The sequence below is a fragment of the Galeopterus variegatus genome, unplaced genomic scaffold (assembly GCF_000696425.1).
Source record: "Galeopterus variegatus unplaced genomic scaffold, G_variegatus-3.0.2 Scaffold28, whole genome shotgun sequence".
NCBI lineage: Eukaryota > Metazoa > Chordata > Mammalia > Dermoptera > Cynocephalidae > Galeopterus > Galeopterus variegatus.
Genome location: NW_007726139.1, coordinates 717,742 through 738,811, shown reverse-complemented (window position 1 = coordinate 738,811; position 21,070 = coordinate 717,742). Strand labels below are relative to the sequence as shown.

The window sequence follows — 21,070 nt, the reverse complement described above, 5'->3', positions numbered from 1 at the left end:
ATAGTAGTGAATGAAGGACAGAAGATTTCACCAGAATGAAATTGGGTAGTATCAAGTGTATTTAATGTAACACTTGCTAAACAGAGTATTTCCCCTAATCCAAGGCATCTGGAAATTCAATTCGGGAGGCTTTGGGAGTGGGAGGAGGAAGGAAGAAAATTAAGAATGAAAAATACTTCAGTGGAAAGTAAAATTTTCTTTAAACAATCAAGGTGCCAGTTACTCGGTACTGCAAGTAAGGGACCGCAGGTTTTTGTAAATTTTCCTGGAGGAGAAACAAAGTCAAGAATGAACAGTGCTGAGGATAAGCAAAAGCTATTGGAAATACAAATCTCATTCCCTAAACTGAAGGCACGTTTTAATTTCATCCACGCTAACATATCTTCTTATAAAACAAAGCCAAGATGTGAATTAAAAAGTAACGGAGGTGTGGCATCTTGAGGGATGTGCCTCAAGTGGCCTAAACTGTCTGTCAGAAGCAGCAGTCCCTGTCCCAAGCTCGGAGGTCGGGAAGGAAGGTCTAGGGGAGGGTATCAGTGTGCTGGTCAGACCCCCCTGGAGGAAGGCTGGCACTGAGGTTAGAACTGACCCCAGAGCGCCAGACAGGACGCTTTGGGGATGAACGGCGGTGCCCCGGGGACCAGCAAGGTCGGCACCTCCGACCCTGGCCACTCTTCAGTTTATCTGTCCCCTCTTGAATAGCCTGGAGGGAGAATCGCTTGGGGTTAGGTTCGCGTAGGCTGTCAGCGCTCTTTAGGACCTCAAGGAAACCCTAGCGTTTCTGGCTTTAGGACCCAGGAACTCCGAGGCAGCCTAGATTTAGATGCCTTGGACCACAGCACCACCTACTTATAGAAGCATCCCGAGCCTTAGCCCGCCTGCATCTCCATCGGAAAGTGCGCTCGCCACATCCCTTTGGACTCCGGGCAGCGTTCTGTCTCCCACAGCTTGGAGAGGGCGAAACCTTAGCTGGGAAGCGACCGGGGAGAGAGCCCGGAAAACGGCAGAATTGGATAGGGACTCAGAGAGCGAGCGCGGGCGCACCCCCAGCCCGGGGATCGCACTCGCGGGCGGGGACGCAGCATCCCAGTGGTTGCGGACGCTCCCGCCACACCGCGCTGCTGCCCGGCGCCGCCGGCCCAGAGGACCCTCCGCGCACGCCGACCCCGCGGAGGCCGCCGGGATCCCGGAGCTGCTAGGCGCTCCCGGCTGGGCTTGGCAAACTTTTCCCCAGCCCACGTGCTAAGGCAGCGGCTCGCTTGCAGAGCCGGGGATGGAGCGCCGCGCCTCGGCACGCCGCGCCGCCCGAGTCGTACGTGCGCACGGTAGGCGACCCACGCCTGGCAGCCGCAGTCGCGGCGCGGGGATACCCCTCCGTGGGGCCCAGCGGGCTCAAGAGCGCTCTTTAAATCTGAGCTCTTTCCTTTGCCGGGGCGCCAGCACAACGCCCTTTCCCCCGGGTCGGAGCCTATAGCTCGGCAGAGGTTGCTAATTCACTGATTGTAATCACCTTCCTCTCCAAATCGTCCGCAGCTGCGCGCCCTGGATTAAGCGTCTCCGCGGCTCGTGCCAGGCAGCGGGTTCGCCGCCCCCTTCCCTCCCTTCTTTAAATTCTGATGCGCCAAGGCGCCGCTGCCTCCCGGGGATCTCTCTCCATCCCCTACCCACCCTGTTTCTCGCTCCTCGTCTCTCAGGTTCACGGTGGAGAGATGCTGATTGCACCCAGGTGAGCAGCGCGGCCCCAGGGCTAGTGGCGACTCTCCCTGTGAGTCCTCCGCATCAGCGCGGCCGGCGCCGGCTCCTTGGATGAGCCCTCCAGTTCCCAGACTTTGAGAGGCATCTCTCCCCCGCCCGACCGTCCAGATGCAGTTTCGCCTTTTCTCCTTTGCCCTCATCATTCTGAATTGTATGGATTATAGCCACTGCCAAGGCAACCGATGGAGACGCAGTAAGCGAGGTGGGTCCTTCTCTGCTGAAGGTGCGTGGGGTCCTCGGGTGGGTGGGGCATTCGCGGCGCTCACACACGCCCGGGCTCCCGGGGCTCAGATGGGCAGGACTGTGCCCTTCACCCCAGCTCTTGTGGGCCACTGCTCTCCAGTTTCTGGGCCCCGGAGCTCTGCAGAATACTGTTTCTCCTGTCCCCAGTAGGCTCGGTGAGCCGAAGCGAGACGCGCTTGGAGCCCGGTGAGCCGGGCGCCTCGCAGGCGCTCCAGGGCTAAGTTGTGCGGTCTTCACCCACGATCGCTGCAACGCCTCGCTCCTGAACTCTTCTCTCCTTCGGTCACGCTTATCTGGGCATCCATTTTTCTTGTTCTTCTGTCTCTTTTTGTCCTAACATCTTCCCTGCTGCTCATTTGCCTACTTTTCCCACGCACGTGCGCCCCAAATCCCGGCCCCAGATCTCTTCGGACACGGCCTAGCAAAGTGTGTGTTGGAGTGTTTAGGAGCTGAGGAGGGGTACCGAGACAAGAGCAAGGACCTAGGTTTCCAGGAAAAGGGCAACAATTGATCTCTCTCTCTCTTTTTTTTTTTTTTTTTTTTTTCTGGAACCTGAGATGAGAACTTTCTGAATTGAGCAATAACTCATGCGCTGGTGTTCTGGGGGGAATGCTCCCCTGCAGAGTGATATTTTAAAAATTAAACCTAACTCTGCCTCCTCTATTTGCTTCCCTCTTAAGCAGCTATTTCGGAAAAGGCTTTCTGTTCTCGATGAGATTCACTTGCGGCTTCTTAACCGCCCCTGCCCTCTCCATCACTATGTGCGCAGCGGGAAAGGCGAGTGGAAGCCCTCCGAAGAGCTGTGAGAGAACTAGCTTTCCTGGAGATTTGGTGCGCGCATATTTCTGTCTCCGAATCCTGCTGGGGCTGCAGCTAATCCAACTGCATTTTAGAGGAGGTGCTGCTAGACACAATTAAGTCTTCTGGGGGATTTAAACATAAACCACACCACCACCACACATATACGCACCTTGAATTACCCGCGCAGAGAATGTGGGCGCAGCAGCCCCTCGCAGGCACCCGGTGAGAACTGTGTTCAACCAGCAGTTGGGACTTCTGGGAAGTCAGAATCTGTGACAAGATTCGTAGATTTTGATCTCTCCCCCCTCCCTCGGGATATAAATGTCTCATTCCACCCGTGAGGTGATTTGTGTATAACTCATTTTATGGACTCTCTGGTCTCTGGTCCTGCATCCAGATTTTGGAGAAGGCTTTTGGAGCCTTACTTTTTGATAGCTTTTTAGGACGTCCTTAGGTTGTTCTCACCTATGGGCAGAGCTTGAGGTTGGGCCATCCGAGGGCAAAGCTTCAGATGACTGATGGTGTGCGACTTCTGTAGACTGTTCTCTGATTGCCGCTGTGTATCTACGGCTTGTAAGAAGGATGCAGTCACCCACATCCACGCCTCGCTCGCTCTTCGCCCACCCCCAACATTTAGAAAATGCTGCTGCTTTTCAGAAATTATCCCACTTAAAAATACTAGGGAGAAATTTCTTCCCAGAGGCCATGAGAGTTTGATATTGATGTGTTTTGAAAAGTCTCTTTCCATCTCCCCCCCTGCCGTCTTAACTGGCTCCTTTCTCCACCCCAGTATTTTCTTCCGAGATATTATTCAGCAGAGCCGGCAATTTTTGATTACACTGTGGTCAAAAGTGTTTGGAGAGTTTTTCTCCCCTTCTTATAAGCCGAAGCTGCAGTCTATTTAGTTGAAAAAAACTATAACGTGCTTAAAGTTTGCAAAGTATAGAAATGGCTACAATCCTTTGCTCAATTCTTGCTTATTAGATGACTTACTAAGTCAGTGATCGCTTTCTGGTCCCCACTGCCTGTCTCATTGTGGTTAAGTGGAGAAGAATCAAGCACATTGTTTTAGTAGATCTTAATGCAGAGATGCTGTTTGGTAGAGAATGGCATTACAGCACTCCTGCGGCCAGAAGCGATACTGCACGCCTTTCTCTGCAGTGCTGTCTTATTAAAGTTCTGCATATGTCTTCTAAGGTATTTGAGGCAGAGCCTATTTATTTCAAAGCTTGCTTTAGCAAAATCTCTTGTAGCAATTACTATCCACATCCCCAAGCTCTGACATTTAGAAAGCCAATTCGTGTGTGATAGTAACTTCTGCCAAACCAGCCTTTCGATTTAATAAAACTCAAATGCTTTCTAGTACATGTAAATTGGTAAGGTCGTAAAGAAAAAAAAAAAAAAATCAGTTTTTTTCCTTCCCTTTCTTAACAGATGTCCCTTCCCAAATCCCAAGTTTCTGGTTAAAATAACTTTGGTTCTTAAAAGTGACCACACTATCTGTGCCAACAAAGGGTGTACTGTGTTTTTAATTAAAAGTGGAACTACTTAAAGGGCTGGCTAGACAGTGTAGGGTGATAGTAGCTTTTCTGCTTTGCAGGGAAGCTTAAGGATTGCATTGTGAGAGTATTGAAATGAATAAAGATCTAACTCAAGTTGTGTGAATTGTCCCTCTTCACAAACTTAAGCTGGTTTTAATTGATCTCATGTCCACTGATTGATCCTACACCAATTGTTGTGCATACCAAACAATTGGTTTTCCCAAAGGAGATTGATTTAAATTAGTTCCTTGGTGCATGCTTGATTACTAGCCAAATCATGTCAGCAGTGACAGTTGGCTTGCTAGAGCCCATTGTGGTACCAACATTTACCTTTTCCCCTTTGTTTTGGATACTGGCAGTTAAATATTACTTTCTAGGAAGAAAAGTGATTAGTACTTTAAAAAAAAGGTGTTGTGGCTTTGAAGATCAGTTATTTTCTTGGCTTTGTGCTATGATGTACGCAGCGGTGGTACCAGGATTGGTTAGGCTTACCCCTGGGACCTTTTTCTTTTTCTTTTTTTTCCATATTCCATCTGCAAATAATCAAACCTTCACTGTGGAGCATTCTCAGAACTCCTTTGGCATTATGTTTAGTCTGCTCTATGATCTCAGATGCTCCATAATATCATTTTCTTAATGAAATAAAATTCTTGGCAGAGATCAGATAATTTAGTCAGTTAAAATCAATTGCATCCAGTCTAAAATAGGGAGTAAATATATCATTTAACTCTGTTTTATTTCAAAATAAAGTCAGAGGATTGAGAATATAGAATGTTGACCTTTACTTCTGGAAAAATCTTTGTATGGGGGAGACCATCATAAATAGCAGTAGTCACCTATGTGATTTTCTTCCCATTATTTTGAAAACAAAATTATAAAAATGCATTTGATAATCACTAATAGATGCAATAATTTTTATTAATTAGGCATAAATGGTGTTTATGTTTGTTCAGTAATTGAATGCATCAAGAGGTGGTCTTGCATTAAGGAATTAGAAGTTTCATATACAACTTGTGATTTCTGCAAATATTGGATTCTAATCAGTAATATTTTTATTATGCAATTTTTTTATTAGGCATAAACTCAATACTGAGAATGAATATTTTTGTAAAGGGGAGACACGTCAACACTTTGAAAAGCTAATTGACAACTCATGTTTTGTCTGTGTGTTAACAGTATTATGATTTGTTGGCCCCCTCACCCTCTTTCAAACAGTCATTATTAGCTACTGTAACCGCTCCTGTTTATATCTGTCTTGAGGCCTTTTATGACTTATTTATATGGTAAATGGAGTTATTTGATTAGTTCTGTTTGGGGGACGGTTGCAAGCCACGTTTTAGGCTGAATTATTGAAAGATAGATAGACAAATCATAACTTTATTGTGGTGTCCTGGAATTTCTTAAGCTTGGTATGTAATGACTTAATCTTATATCTGCTTCATTCTGTTTATATGCTTAGTCATATTTTAACCAGGAGTTTATGAAAACTTCTTGATAAGACTCTCTAAAAGCAGTAAGGCTTCCAAACTTATAATACGTGTTTCTGGCAGGGGGGAGTGTGGTATGACAAGTGTTTTCTGCTGTAGCCTTTTCCATAGTAAAGCCTCAGCTTCTCCTTCCTCCATAATGTCCCATTTTCATAAAATTAGATTTGGCTTCTTCCATGAAAATGAGGTGTTTATCACAAATAGTGTGGTATGTTTCTGGCAACTAAGGCTGAAAAAAACCCAAACATTTTCTCTTAAACCTTATGAAATTTGCTTGTATTTTTAAAAATTTAATGAAGAGCTTTGGAGATTTTTTTTCACAAGAACTTTCTAATAATAGTTTATTTCTTGTGGTATTCTTTCAAAATACAATGTGGCACATGGAACACATTAACCTACACCTAAATGAAAAAGCTTCAAAATACATTTTGTATGCTTGCTTACTTTTTTTTAAATTCCAAAGTATTTTTAAATACTTTTTTTGAAATTCTGAAGTATTTCAGAAAAGCTGATGTGATGTTTAACTTTGTAACATAGACATGTTCTTTCTTTTGCTCTTTTTTAATCAGCTACTTTCTCTTGCACGTAACTGGATGGTTTTTCTTGCTAGTGTGTTACCAGCGCAGAGAGGTCAGGAAGTTGCTATGCTCAAACCAATATCTTATTTTGCCACTGAAACTTGGAAGTAATTCAGAATAGGTGACGTTCTTCCAGGCTTCCATTTAATTCTGGCTTTCTTTATCTGCTTTTAAAATCCAGCTTGAGTAGAATCCAATATTTGTAGAAATCACAAGTTGGAAATGACACTTCTAATTCCTTAATGCAAAACCTCCTCTTGATTTATTCAGAGACTGGCCAGTTTATGGATTATCCAGACTACTTTCTACTTCTTTCCTTCCGACTGACTGCCTTCAAGCCACTTTTTTTTTTCTTTTCTGGAAATAAGTACACTTATCTATCGCAAGTACAGGAAATAGATGACAGATTAATCTTTTGATATAATGCTTGATTACCACCTCCCTTCAGTAGAACAGTTCGCATTGGGATGAAAATTTTAAAAAATTTTCTGTATTTAAGATGTCATAAGGTTTATTATTTCCCTCCCCTCATTAGCTGCAGCAATCAAGGATTGATCACAAGCTGAAGACAGTGTTCCATGTTCATAGTTGTTCATTCCAGTTGAAAATATGAAAATTTACATGGAAGGGGCTAATTAGTACTAAAGTGCAATATATAATGTATGTAATTATATATATTTATAAAATAGGGAAGGTGTGTATACATAAGGGTATACATGGGTGTGTGTGTGTGTGTGTGTGTGTGTGTGTACAGGGCAACAGGGGGATGGCATAATTATGGAGGATTAAGTTTTCAGAAGTAAAAAGGATTTTCAATTATTTTTTTCCCAGTCTCTCCTTACACAGGATGCAAGGGTGGGGGTGGGAGGGGAGAGTAAGAATGAGTAAGGAGAGAGTGACTTTACTTTCCAAGGCCCACCTTCCACCTTCTCTTCTCTCCTCTAGGACCTCTCTGTATCAGTCACTCTCTTTCCAAACATGCTGCTCTCCCTCTAATTCTAAAATTCTTAATTTCCTCCCTCACAATTCTTCTCAATTTTGTCCACTTCCCCCCCCCCCACCGTCTTGGTTGATAATTCTGTTTCATTCATCCTTCAATCTGTTATGATTTGGTTTCTACCTCTATCCTTTTACTGAAAAGGTTTTCTTTTCTTTACTTTTTTTAAATAAGACTTGTTTTTAGAACAGTTTTAGGTTCACAGCAAAATCGAGGGGAAGGTGCAGAGATTTCTGAAAGTGGTTTCTTAGTGGTGTCCGGTGCTATATCCCCTCCTCATTGCCAGCTCCAACAACACAGTTCCAGTCCTCTGCTACTTGTTCCCCTGCAGACGTCTTATCTCCCTTTTCCAAAGAAAGTCTCTTTCGTAGCACCACACTCTAGTGACACCACGCTCTAGTTTTGTCTCTTACCTTCCATGCATTTCTCTTCTTCAGTCCCCTTATTCAGAGTAGGTGTAGACTAGTATTTCTTCACCTTTATTCTTTTCCTTGAGGGATTTTACCCAATCCTGTTTCAACAGTTATTTCCATGTACAGTCCTTCAACTCTAACCCTGACTTTTTAATTATTTTTTTATTTTTGAGCTTCAGATTATGTTACCCTCTGGTTTCCCAAGTACTGCTATGTGAACAGATACGTCATGCACACTCAAAGTGGATCACTCATTCCCTCTTCTACGCCCTCTCCCAGATGTGTGCCTCTTCTTGTGTTTCTAACTTCTCTTCATGGAGGTTCTAGTGCCAAGGCTGGGAGCCTCACTGTGGCCTTTGACTTTTCTTTTATCAGTTTATTATAGCTTAAGGTATACCAGATTGTGAGTCTATCACAGAAATGTTGTTTATATGTATCCCATCCTTTCCATTCCCAGAGATACTTCCCAGCTCAGGCCCTCATCTCCCAACTTCCAGTTTGTCCTCACTCCAGCCTCCCCAATGCAGCCCCATTGAATTTTTCTCAGGCACAGATCTGACCATGTTACTTCCCTGCTAACAAACCCCAGACCTCCCAGGTCCCCATATTGACTGCAGAATAAATGCCAGCCTCTTTCACGTGGCAGTCAAGGTTCCCCACCATCTGACCACTGCCTGTTTCCAACCTGCCACCACCCTGAAAACACTATATGCTTAAGCTTTACCAGATCACTTCATTTCCAGGCACAGCATGTGTGTTCATGCTTTTGTGTTGTTGAGCGTGTGGTGGTGGTGCCCAGAGAAAATGTCACTGCTTCTATGAAGCCTTCCTGGAATTTTCTGCCTTCCCTTCTAAAGCGAAAATCAATTATTCCCTTGTAGTTGTTTTGTTTTGTAGTTTTTTTGTGCTACTCTTAAAGGACTCTTGTTTTCACCTTTATCATGATTATTTTGCCACATATCTCATGACCACATTTTAAGCTTGTCTAGGACAGAACTATGGCATGTTCTTCATTGTACTTCTCAAACTAGGCCTAACAGAGTGCTGCTTCCACAAGATGTAGTTGGACAAAAAGTCATGGAATATGAGATTTTGTTGTTTGCCCTTAAAATAATTTTGGTGAGTTGACTAGAATTTTTTTAAAATTTGAAGTTCTTTGCAGACAGTTTGAGTTTGAAAGAATGATTAAATAATAAATGCAATCTCATTATTTGCTATTCTTCTTAATAGTTGAAAAAAAATGAAAACCACTGAAGTATAAAAGCATCCTTAGCCCAGTACTCGTTCAGAGTCTCTTCTGATAATTTCAGAATTTCAGAGTATACTAGTGCCTGTTGTTATTTGAATGATAGAGTATCTCAAGTGACAGGTGATGTGGGGATAGAGTAGGAAAACTCTGGGGGTGGGGATAACCTATATTTTTAAGAACATTTCTTTTAGAGAAAGGGGCAATAAGGGATTTTTCTTCTCCAAACACTTTTCCCCTAAATGATGATTCATTCTTATGGGCAAATAAAAGAAAGCCCATTTACCTTCTTAAAAGGCAGTCATATTAATAACTTAGATAAGTTAGTGCAAGAAGAAAAATTAATACAAGTTATTTTTATGTTTATGACTTTATAATAAATATAGCTATGTGGATATACCTATGAGAGACATAGATGTATGTGTGTATTTTAGGACAAGTACTTCTGTAGGTGTGAAGAGACTACATAGTTTTCTGTGTGTAGTGCCTTCCAGGAGAACACTGAGCTTTCATTGCCCTTTGAAAGAGCCAGGACCTGTTTGACTTATGAGGAAGGTGAGCTGCTTATGGAAATGATCAGTGATTTTAAAACAGTTAAGTGGGAGAGAGCTAAAACTAGAATCAACTCTATCGAATTCACTGGCTTTTCCTGTATGCAGTACGCTTTCAACATAAATGTTCATTTTAGAAAAAATCACCTTTGAACCCATTCAAAAGTTCTTCAGACCACAGACTTCTATTAAGCCTCAGAACTTCCTGCAAGAAATAATTATGCTAATAAGGCAACTGATTAAATAACTGAAGGCTGAGGGGGAGCTGTACCTAAGGGGTAGGGCTATAAGTATGTTTTAGTAAAAGTTCACATACTTGGATTGGTGAAATTTTTGATCATAATTCTTGTATATGAATTATAGGAACATCTTTAATTTCTGGTACTCCAATAGCCAGAACAAGTGCACACATGCACACGCTTATGCATGTGTTTGTATCTATATACATATGTTTGCAGTTGTGTGTATTTATGCATTTTATGTGTACACATACATATCACAATACACTCAGAATAACTAGAAAAGGTTAGAGAAAAGCTGTTAAATATTATTTTTTATATTTACTGTAAAAGGTAGGGAAACTAATTATAGGTAGCCTTTCCTCTTTCCTAGTTGTTTGGGGAAAACCTTTATAATTTACTTAACCTTTCGATTTTCATCACCTGCTGAAGGATATTAGGAACACTTATAAAGTAGAGGTTAGCCTGCTTAACACATTTCTTCTGAGCAGGTTTTCTTAATGTGGGGTCCAGAGGGCAAGGGTTTTTGTAAGCCTCCTGAAATTAGAAGTAAAATCTTTTCCATTTTGGGGGGGGTGCAGGGAGAAGACTTAGAGCTTTTGCTAAAGTTCAAAGTGGTCCAGGGTTCATCTCTTTCCTTCAGCAGGTTAAGAAGCATTCGCTGAAGAAATAGGAGGCAGACCACCTTCATTAGCTTGATGCCAAATGGCTGCTTCAAATTGATATAGATACCCGTTTTCTAAAAGTTTATTGTGTGGCTTTTCAGCCACTCGCCATGTGTGTATTTAACAACATGAGGTGGCACTGGAAGTACTATCTCAAGATTTATTTCAGCAAATAATTAATGGCCAGTAATCTCTTACTCAAAGACAGTAGTTGTTAAATTCTCTCCATCCCCCTGAAGAGTTTATAAAAAGTACAAAATAAATACACAGTAAAAGGGGTTTTGTTAAAACTTCTCCTATCACCTAATTTTTATTTCATTAATAAAACAGTTAATGTATAGTTTTAGAACTGGCTGTTGTAATTTTCCAGCTAATGATGTGCAGTACTGGCCTCCATGGGACCTGAAGCAAAATGCCGCCCGTTCACAGATGGTCAGAACCAGAGCCTGGTGCTCTTCAGTTCTGGCCAAGGGGCTTCTGCTAGATCCTTGCTTCTGTGTCAGCACAGTGGAGAAGTTTTGTAGCGAGATGGCCTTGGTTTCTCACCTGCTGCTGGATACAGCTTGCCAACCAACCACCTCAGCAATTAAAGCGCACGGGCCGACAGAGGGCACACTTCACATTCTTTTCCTTGTGCTTTGTTCTCTGAAGTTCTGTAGGATTTGTGCTTACTCTGCTCTGCCCCTTGGTGCAGGTGGCAAACCTGCCGTGCTCTCTCCATCGATACTGTGATCATCGTGATGTCCTCACACAGAGGAAAAAAAGGAACAAAATACAGCTTCCAGTCCTAACTGTGAGCATTTCTGGTTTTGGTTCCTAACCTCCCTTTGTCAAGACCTCCCCAAAAGGCAAACTTAACCAGCCTCACAGTTTTAATATTGGTGAGACAGATATTAAAGATAGAGATTTCATTAACCTGCAGGTTGTTCCCAGCTTCTACGGACACTTTGGAAAATATCAGTTTTTTAAAATTGTTTTTCATAAAGTGCATGCCTAAAAATTTAAGCAACTGGTGAAGTTTGGAGTTTTCCAGATGGCTCCAAATTAATACTTCCCAATTGCTTGCCAAATCCTTTAATCTTTGTGGAGAGACTCATTTCTTTCAATGGATCTGTCATATTTTAGCCCTTTGAGAATGGTGAAAATTGTGTGATCTGATTTTGAAAGTATAAAGATTAATTTTGAAAAAAATTTCCCTTTCCCCCTTGTGTAATAAAGTCTGATTTAGGGTTTAAAAGTTCTCTGGCACCTCATTGTTATTCACCTCACATGCTGTGTTCTAATGCCTCTTTCCCTAATCAAAAGCTGGCTCTTAACATTGAGGGATTTGTGTTGTGTCATCATTAACCTGAACATTTAATCACTCACTCTTCTTTTTTCCAAGTCTTTGAAGACCGGCTTTGCTTTTCCCGTTTGTTCAGATGGCAAACCTGCTATGCTCTCTCCAAGAATTTAAGTTGCATTATAGTGGGGTTAATATCCTGTGATCAGACAGCATAGTTTATGCCCAACCCCCAACATATAACCCTTCAGGGTAACTACGGTACTTGTTTCCAGTTCTTCCACTGTTGGTGGTGGTCTTTGAAGACTCTGCACTGAATGAGCAACCTTTGATGGCCTAGTGGGTTGGGAAGCATTGCTCCTGGAGCTCCCAGGTTACCACACCTAAGTAGATATTAAGTCAAGGCAACCTTGGTCTTTGACTTGTCATATCTTCTGAGTAGTCCTTGTAGAAGAACACTTTGTTAAAATTAATGCTAATTTTTGATACTTCCTTCTTGATGTTTTACAGGATCACTTTCTTTGGGTGTGTATGTGTCTGCTTAAAGGTCAGGTTTATAGAGAATTTTGAGGGTATTAGTTCTGGGCCCTTTTAAGTAGGTATGAGAAAGTGGTAGAGAACAGCTGTAGGCTGGGTGAAAGGAAGGAGAAGACTGGGTTAAATTTTTTCTGTTTATGCAAGGATCTTGATATCTGTCTAATGATTTGAAAGAAATCAGAGCTGTCCTATCTATAACATTTCTTCCATCAATGAAAAATATCTGTGGCCACCCTCCTCCACCCTGCTTAGAATGGTAGAGAAACTTTGCTAGGGTTAGGAGACTAAGTAATTTGAAAAACCAATGGTGTCTGTGTGAACAGCAGTGGTTCCCAGAAGCACTATTAGTGGGTTGAGGTTAGTTTGTTGTGGAGTTAGGGAAGTCACCAGTTACTCCTGGTGGTCAGTCAATAAGTCATGCAGGGGCTGACGGGATTCTTGATTGAATCCTGTCAATTATGAAAGATCATCTTTGTCCTTTCCTTTAAATGATTTCCTGAAACCTGATCTAGAGCTTGAAAACTATCACTTGAAGATGGATTGTCCAAAATTATGAATTTAGTGTAATTTAATTATTTCCTTGTGAAGTAAAGAGAATTAGTTCTCTGTATCTACTATGGGTGATCTCAACATGATTTTGATTGGAAAGTGATTTGAATGAATAGTAACTGTTCTAAAGGCTTTGTCAAGTTTCTGTACATCAAGCAGTCATCTTTTTGTTGAATTTAGAAAGATTTGAAGAAATGGGAGAGGATGGGCCTAGGAAAAGAAAGAAATAGCAGGAACAATATCACTCTTTCAAAAATTTGAGGCTGGTCTGTGGTATAAAGGATATGATTAATTCTACTTTTTGGGATTAAGGCCAAAAGAAGGTATTTCATAAAGAAGAAGATTAAGGTTTGTTTTAAGAAAACTATCCATTAGTGGAAAAGACCCTTTCTTGATGCTCTAAACTTTTGACTTTGGAAACTGCCTTTTCCCAACAAAGGAGAGCATCTCTTGAGAGTGTTGTAAAGCAGGTGACTGCATTGAGTGTAGAGGACTTAAAGGACCATACACACTGTGAGAGCCACAATGCAAACATCTGTAATGCACGTGGCATCTAAGAGGTACTTAAATATACATTTTTGTTGGCAACTATTTGAACTCAAATTACAAGACTCTTGCCTTCCTAAATAGAGGACACTAAACAAAATTGCTTCTTTAGATTCTACATTAGGGCTGGCCAGTTAGCTCAGTTAGAGCATGATGGTGGTAACACCAAAGTTGAGGGTTTGATCTCTGTACTGGCTAGCTGCCAGGAAAAAAAAACATTCTGCAACATATGCCTCTGCACCATCATTCTAAACTCCAGTAACAAATAATACTATAGATGTTGAAGTTTGGTCTGGATTTCTAAAAAAAAAAATGGCATATTTCTCAATTCTTACATGGCCACAATGTCAATTTGTAGAATGTTTCATTATAAGAAAGTTTGAGATTTCACTATAATTTTAATCAGCATGGGTCATGTCATACAAATATTTTGTTTTCCATAATGGGGTTACTAGACTAGGAGATAAAGAAGTATTTGACAATTCACTAATGATAATACCTGGCACCTATGAAAGTATAATAAGCTTAAAATCCTCTTGGACAAGGCAGAGAAATGCAGGTATATTATCTTATGTTACTTACTTGAGTTACATTTGGCAGAGAGTCATAATGGATTGATGTTTACTTTGAGGGAATCCTCTGGTGTAGTGAAGGGCCCTGTCTTCAACCTTTTTGGAACAATATTTTCTCAGTGATTTAGTTGAAGACAGATGGCATGTCAGACATACTCTTGCATTATATGAAGTTGAACAGGACACTTAAAATGTTGGATGACTGGTTACAGAAAGATCTTGATGGCCGGGGATGGCAGGATGAATTTATGAATGAAATCTTAACCAGAATGTAGCATTTACTGTTTAAGATTGAAGAACCAGCTATGGAAGAATAGGGTGTTGGAGATAAAGGGTTTTCATGGATTTCTGACTTACTCTGAGGTTATGATGTAATATAGTTGCAAAAAAAAAAAAAAAAATGGCTGCATTAGGAGAAATATTTACCAGGATTCAAGAATAAAACAGATGAAGGCCCCCAGCTCACACCAATCTTATGCTCTATTCTGGATGTCATTACTTTCAGAAGTGCATTGGCAGCACACATTATATCACTGTATTAGTTTCCTAGGGCTGCTGTAACAAAGTGCTACAAACTGAGTGGCTTAAAACAACGATAATTTATTTTCTCACCGTTCTGGAGACCAGAAGTCCAAAATCAGGATGTCTGCAAGTTTATGCTCTCTGAGACTCTAGGGGGAGAACCTTCTTTGTCTCTTCCAGCTTCTGGTAGCCTCAGGTGTTCCTTGGCTTGTGGCAACATAGCTCCAATCTCTGCCTCTGTCTTCACGTGGCTCTCTTCCCTCTGTTTGTCTCTCTTCTCTTAAAAGAATACCAGTATATTGGATTATAGGCCCATCTTAATGACCTAACATTTACTAGCTTATATTTGCAAAGGCCCTATTTCCAAATAAGGTTACATTCACAGATACTGGGGGTTAGTACTTCAACACATCTTTTTGGAATACACAATGCAACCCATAAAAAATATTAACTTGAATCAGACCCTGTAGGCTTTTAAATCCTCATTTCATTTTTCCAAAACCTTGTGGAATAAGTATTATTACTATTGTTAATTATGGGGTTATTACTAATAATTAGTAGTAAAAGTAATAGTCGAAGTGGAACAATTAGTAGAGAGAGGACCACTGCACATAGCCACACAGACTGTGCTGCACATAAAACAAGAATGATACTAATGGCACCCCCTGGACTTGTACACACAGTGGCCCTGGCGGTGTGATGCTTTAGGCATGGTTTAAGAGTGCATAGTATTTGGAGTAAGTGACCTCTTTCCTTTCTGCCCCTGAAGTTCTATGAAACTGCATGAATACAGAGTCACCTGAGTGTGTTTATTACTTTTTATTACTTTTTTATATGTAAGTCTGTGTATCAAATTGGCCTTTTGCTATTCATCTCTTTCAGCTGAAGCTGAACATTTGGTTTAGCTGTTTTCTGTTGAAGTTAACTGACTGCCGAGAGCTGTTAGCATCCTTTATGGAGCATTACTGCAATGTCACTGTTGTCTACTGTATATGGCCTCTGGTGTTAGAGGTGTCTTCAACTGGTCCCCTCTGATTCTGAGTAGTTCGTAATATTGGCATTGCTGAGGGGCTTGGTGTGTTTACACTTGTGTGCTATATATATTAAGGACTAGTAAGAACACTTTTTAAAGCTATTGTGAAAATTTTCAAACATACAAAGAGTAGCAAAATGAATCCTCACATACTCATCACCCAGACTGAACAAATAATGAGATTTTGCTATACTCGCTTTATCAAATATCCTTTATCTTCTGTTTTACTTTTTAATGGTTGAAATGTTATAATGCAAATTCCAGATATTATATCTCACCATACATATTTCTGAATGCATTTATTATAGATGTAGACACTTTCTTGCCAAACTACAATTTATTAACATACCTAACAAAATTAGTTATTCCTTGGTATCATCTCTTAATAATCAGCATGTGATGGATTTCCGCACTTGCCTCAGATGTCTTTATTGAGCCAGTATGTATGAATCAGCATTCAGATAACACCGACTCACTGCACTTGGTTGGTATGTCCCTCAAGTTCCTTTGATGCTAGAGCAATACTTCTTTCCCACCCATTTTTCTGTGCCATTGACTTATTGAAAAAACCAGGTCAGTTTTCTGCAGAATGTCTAACCTGGATTTTTCCATTTACTCTTTTGTGGGGTTGTTTGGTTAGGGCCGTTGCTATACTAATTGTCTGGTTGGGGTTATTGTCGGACTTCTGCCGATGTAGCCAATTGTCTTGCTAAGTAACTACACCAATTGTATAGCTGAGGCAATTCATACCTAAAGCCAAAACATTTCATTATTTTAGTTATACTAAGTTTCCATTTGTATTGTCAGGGCTAGGGCTCAGACCCTTCAAACCCATTGTACAGACTGGGTCACCAGACCCCTCACATGCCAGGCTGGGTTATAGACCCCTCACACACAGGTCCACATTAGGTAATTGGGAAAGATCCCAGGAGCCATTGGCAGATGACATGAGCTGAGTCCTCAGCAGTAGCAGCAGCAGCGGTGGCCTTTTGGGACATCTCAGAGGCACTGGCAGCAACAGTCTCCAGCAGCAGTGGTGGCTTCCCCATGGTCCCCCTGGGGGCATCCCAGGGGTGGGGGCACTGTGGGTCAGAGCTGCTTGTCCTTTATACTTAAGTCCGATAACCCAGGACACCTGGGCGCACATAGGCCACTACATTAGATAATAACCAAGGAACGCCTGGGCACACATGCATATTTACATCAAAAACTGGGAAAGATTCTGAACATCTGAGGGGCCCTTATCATTTTTCTATATTTTCCCTATCAGGGTTCATTTTATTTGTTCTCTATCCTCCATATTTTCCGTAAACTGGAAGTTCTTCAAGGTTTGATTAGGTTCAGGTTCAGTTCTTTGGCTGGATCACTTCACAGCTAATGCACTAATATGGAGTTGAACAGGACATTTAAGATGTCGGCTGACTGGTTATGAAAAAATCTTGATGGCTGGAAAGGACAGAATGAATTTCCTTACCCGTACATCACATCAGGAAGCACGCAGTGTCTGGTGCTGTTCTTAATGATGCTAAGATAAACCAGTGGGTTCATGAGGTACCAGCCTGATCGTTCCATTTTAAGGTTCCTGTTTCATCTGATGATTCACCTTTCATCTGATGGTTTCCTCTATTGATGATTTCTTTGTGTGAATCATCAGTTTCATTAGGGATTGCAAAATAGTGATTTTTTTTTCTAATTTTCTTATTCTTTCTACATTTATTAGTTGGTATTCTATTAAAAAATGGTTTCTTTTCAAATATAAATATTTTGTTACTATGAAGAACAGTTCTTAAAGGAAAAGCAAGCAATAAGCTTAATCCCTCCCCCTTTAATTGCTGATTTTCGGAATAAGGACTTGATAGTGTTTGGCTGGACAGTGGGTTGACTTCACTACGAATGAATAAAATGCTTTGATTTGTGTCAAACCTCTCCTGTCAGATGGAGGACGTGAAGTCTTGCAACAGTTTATGCACTACTGAAACAGTAGTGGTAGAATGACATCAAAAGAGACTTTTTTGGCTTCTGCTAACAGGAATGAAATGGAAACCTGGAAACCTGAATTCTGTTAGACCTCTTCTGATAAATGTTTTCTGTTAACAACTTTCAAAGAAGCTACTAAGTGAACTTACAGTAGCTTCAGCCTGGTGTAATCTGAGGCTCATTGGGTAGGAAAACAGTATTTTTTACTACTTAAACACTCTCTGGAAGGCTTAAAGAGGCAAGGAAGGAAAATATTTGAGGAGATCAACTGGATGATGTAGAATACGAGTAACATCACCTGAGAAGGATTAAAGTTTCCTCAAAGCTTGACCTGAATGGCAGCTGGCCACTTGGAATTGGCTCTTGTAGCCCATCAATGGCTGTTTTTTTTTTTTTTTTTTTTTTTTGTGCGGTCTTTTACTTGCAGATATATAAAGAAAGGGTCTAGAGATTACATGTCTTTAGTGGTTAAGTGACAGCAAAGTTTTTAAAAATTAACATTCCTCCTGCTTATTAGCTGCAGTTGGCTCTTTCTAATTACAGAAATCGTTTCTTTATGCATTTAAAAACTTAACTCATTGCTACTAATCAGGTTGCCATTGGCCTAGTGTTTATACAACTCATTGAAAAGACACCTGTAATATGTACATTTAATTTTTTTACTTGGCATTGTTGAAAATCTAATTCATACAAATGTCTATTGAGGATTACATATAAAAACTTGTTATAAAATTTGAACATAGACCTTATGAATATAAAACATTTATTATGTGGCTCATAAAAAACAAACTCGTTGCTGGAGAAATACAATACTGTAGGTGTGCGCTTTTCTTACTAGTAAAGTACCTTTATAGTGGTTTTAAGAGCTAAAAGTATTGTGAACTGGGCCGGCCCGGTGGTGCACAGTGCTAGTGTGCCGCTTGGGAAGCGCGGCGGCGCTCCCACTGAGGGTTCGGATCCCACATACAGACCGGTTCCCGCTCACTGGCTGAGCGAGGCGCGGGGGCAACACCAAGGGTTGCGATCCCGTTGCTGGTCCCGGTCCGGTACGGGGGCGACACTGAGGGTTGCGATCCATTGCCAGACACGGAAAAAGACAAAAAATAAATAAATAAATAAATAAAAATAAAAAAGTATTGTGAACTGACTGAATTGCAAGCCAGGATAGAACTAGGAATGCACATAGCTTCTTTTACTAAAGAAAGATTCTTGAGAATAATTTTTTTTTCTCTTCAACCTGTATAGTATTTTAAGTAAACAAATGAGCTATAATTACCTATTAGGGCCAGTAGTTCATGTCCTTTTATTCACCCCCCCTCCCTGCTTTTTATTTGGTTTTTGGAACTTATTTTGGTAATAAACCCCTTGCATCATTGAGACATTTAGGTGTTTTGTCTTGGAAGTAAGTGGTGAAGACTTTATATTGTGTTTGTAAAAGGAGTTGATTAAAAAAAAAAACAAAAACAAAACCCTAAACGCAGGTTTTTTGTTTGCTTGTTTGTTTTTGCTTTTTGGCAGCTGGCTGATCCTGAGATCTGAACCCTTGACCTTGTGTTATAACACTGTGCTCTAACCGAGCTGAACAGCCAGTCCCTAAATGCAGTTTTAAAAATAAATATAAGTCCTAATTAAAAAAAAAATTATTGAAACATTGATTGTACATATTTATAGGGTACAGAGTTATATTTCAATACATGTATACAATGTGTGATGATCTGTTTGGGGTATTAGCATATTCATCATTGCAAAACTTAATCATTTCTTTGTGATGTGCACATTCGATCTCCTCTCTTCTAGTCCTTTGGTAACATGCAGTAAATCATTGTTAATTATAGATTCCTGGGTGGACTACACACCACTACAATTACTTTTCTTATCTAGCTGTAATGTTGTGTCTTAACCTCTCACTATCCCCTCCCCCCTCCCCTTTGCTGCCTGTAGTGGCTAGCCACAGTTCTCTCTCCTTTTAGTAGTTCAATGTATTATTATTTATTTGTTTTCTCTTTTTTAGCTCCCACACATGAGTGGGAACACACAGTATTTCTTTTTCTGTGCCTGGCTTATTTCTCTTAACATAATTTTCTACAAGCTCATCCATGTTGTGAATGGCAGAATTTCATTCTTTTTTACGGCTGAGTAGTATTCCATTATGTATGTGTATCACATTGTCTTCATCCAGTGATCTGTCGATTAACATTTAGGTTGGTTCCATATCTTGGCAATTGTAAACAGAGCCGTGATAAACATGGGAGTGCAGGTATCCCTTTGACATGATGCTTTCCATTCCTTTGGGTATATACCCAGTAGCGGGATTGCTGAATTGTGTGGTAGTTCTAGCTGTAGTTGTTTGAGAAGTCTCCATACTGTTTTCCACTATAGCTGTACAAATTTACAATCCCACCAACAATATATGTGTTCCCGTTTCTCCACATCCTCAACAACATTTGTTATTCCATTTTTTTATAGTAGCCAGTTTAACAGGGGTAAGATATATTTCAATGTGGTTTTGATTTGCATTTTCCTGATTAGTGATGTTGAGTAGTTTTTCATATGCCTGTTAGGCATCTGTGTGTCTTCTTTTCAGAAATGTCTATTCAGCTCATTTGCCCATTTTTAAAATGGATTATTTGCATTTTTACTATTGAGTTGTTTGAGTTCCTTATAGATTCTGGAGATTAGCCCCTTTTTGGATGCATTGTTTGCAAGTATTTTCTGTCATTCTGTTAATTATCTTTTCCCTCTGTTGATTGTTTCCTTTGCTGTACAGAAGATTTTTAGTTTGTTAAAATCCCATTTGATTTTTTCTGCTTTTGCTGCCTGTCCTTTCGAGATCTTATTCATAAAATCTTTGCCTAGGTTTATGTTGTGGAGCAGTTCCCTTGTGTCTTCTTCTAAAAGTTTTATAGCTTCAGTTCTTACATTTAAAACTTTAATCCATTTTGATTTGATTTTTGTATATGTTGAGAGATAGGGATCTAGTTTCATTCTTGTACACATAGATATCCAGTTTTTCCAGGACTGTTTATTGAAGAGATAGTTTTTTTCCCCCTTGTGTAAGTTCTTGGTGTCTTTGAAGAGCAATTGGTTGTAAGTATGTAGTCGATTTCTGGGTTTTCTGTTCTGTTCCATTGGTCTGAGTGTCTGTTTTTATGCCAGTACCATGCTGTTTTGGTCACTATAGCTTTATAGTATAATTTGAGGTCAGGTAGTATAATGCCTCTAGCCTAATTTTTTTTGCTCAGGATTTCTTTGGCTATTTGGGGTCTTTTGTTCCATATGAATGTTAGAATTGTTTTTTCAGTTTTTGTGAAGAATGTCATTGGTATTTTGATGGGGATTACATTGAGTTTGTAGATTGCTTCGGGTAATGTGAACATTTTTAGTGTTAATTTTTCCAGTCCAAGAGCATGGAATGTCTTTCCATCTTTTTGTGTCCTTTTTAATTTCTTTTTTTTTTTTTTACTTCAATTTTTTATTCTTTTTTTGTTAAATTTTTATTTTGTCAATATACACTGTATATGATTATTATGGCCCAT

At 40.5% G+C, this 21,070-nt stretch overlaps 1 protein-coding gene across 1 annotated transcript in view; it reads left to right on the top strand.

The window, feature by feature from the left end:
• The first annotated feature begins 1,694 nt into the window (after positions 1-1,694).
• RSPO2 (R-spondin 2) overlaps positions 1,695-21,070 on the top strand; it is a 158,099-nt gene continuing 138,723 nt past the window's right edge. The window contains exon 1 of the mRNA XM_008569722.1: positions 1,695-1,957. Within this exon, the coding sequence (XP_008567944.1) occupies positions 1,864-1,957 (94 nt within the window). The 5' untranslated portion in view covers positions 1,695-1,863. The remainder of the gene's footprint in view (positions 1,958-21,070) is intronic.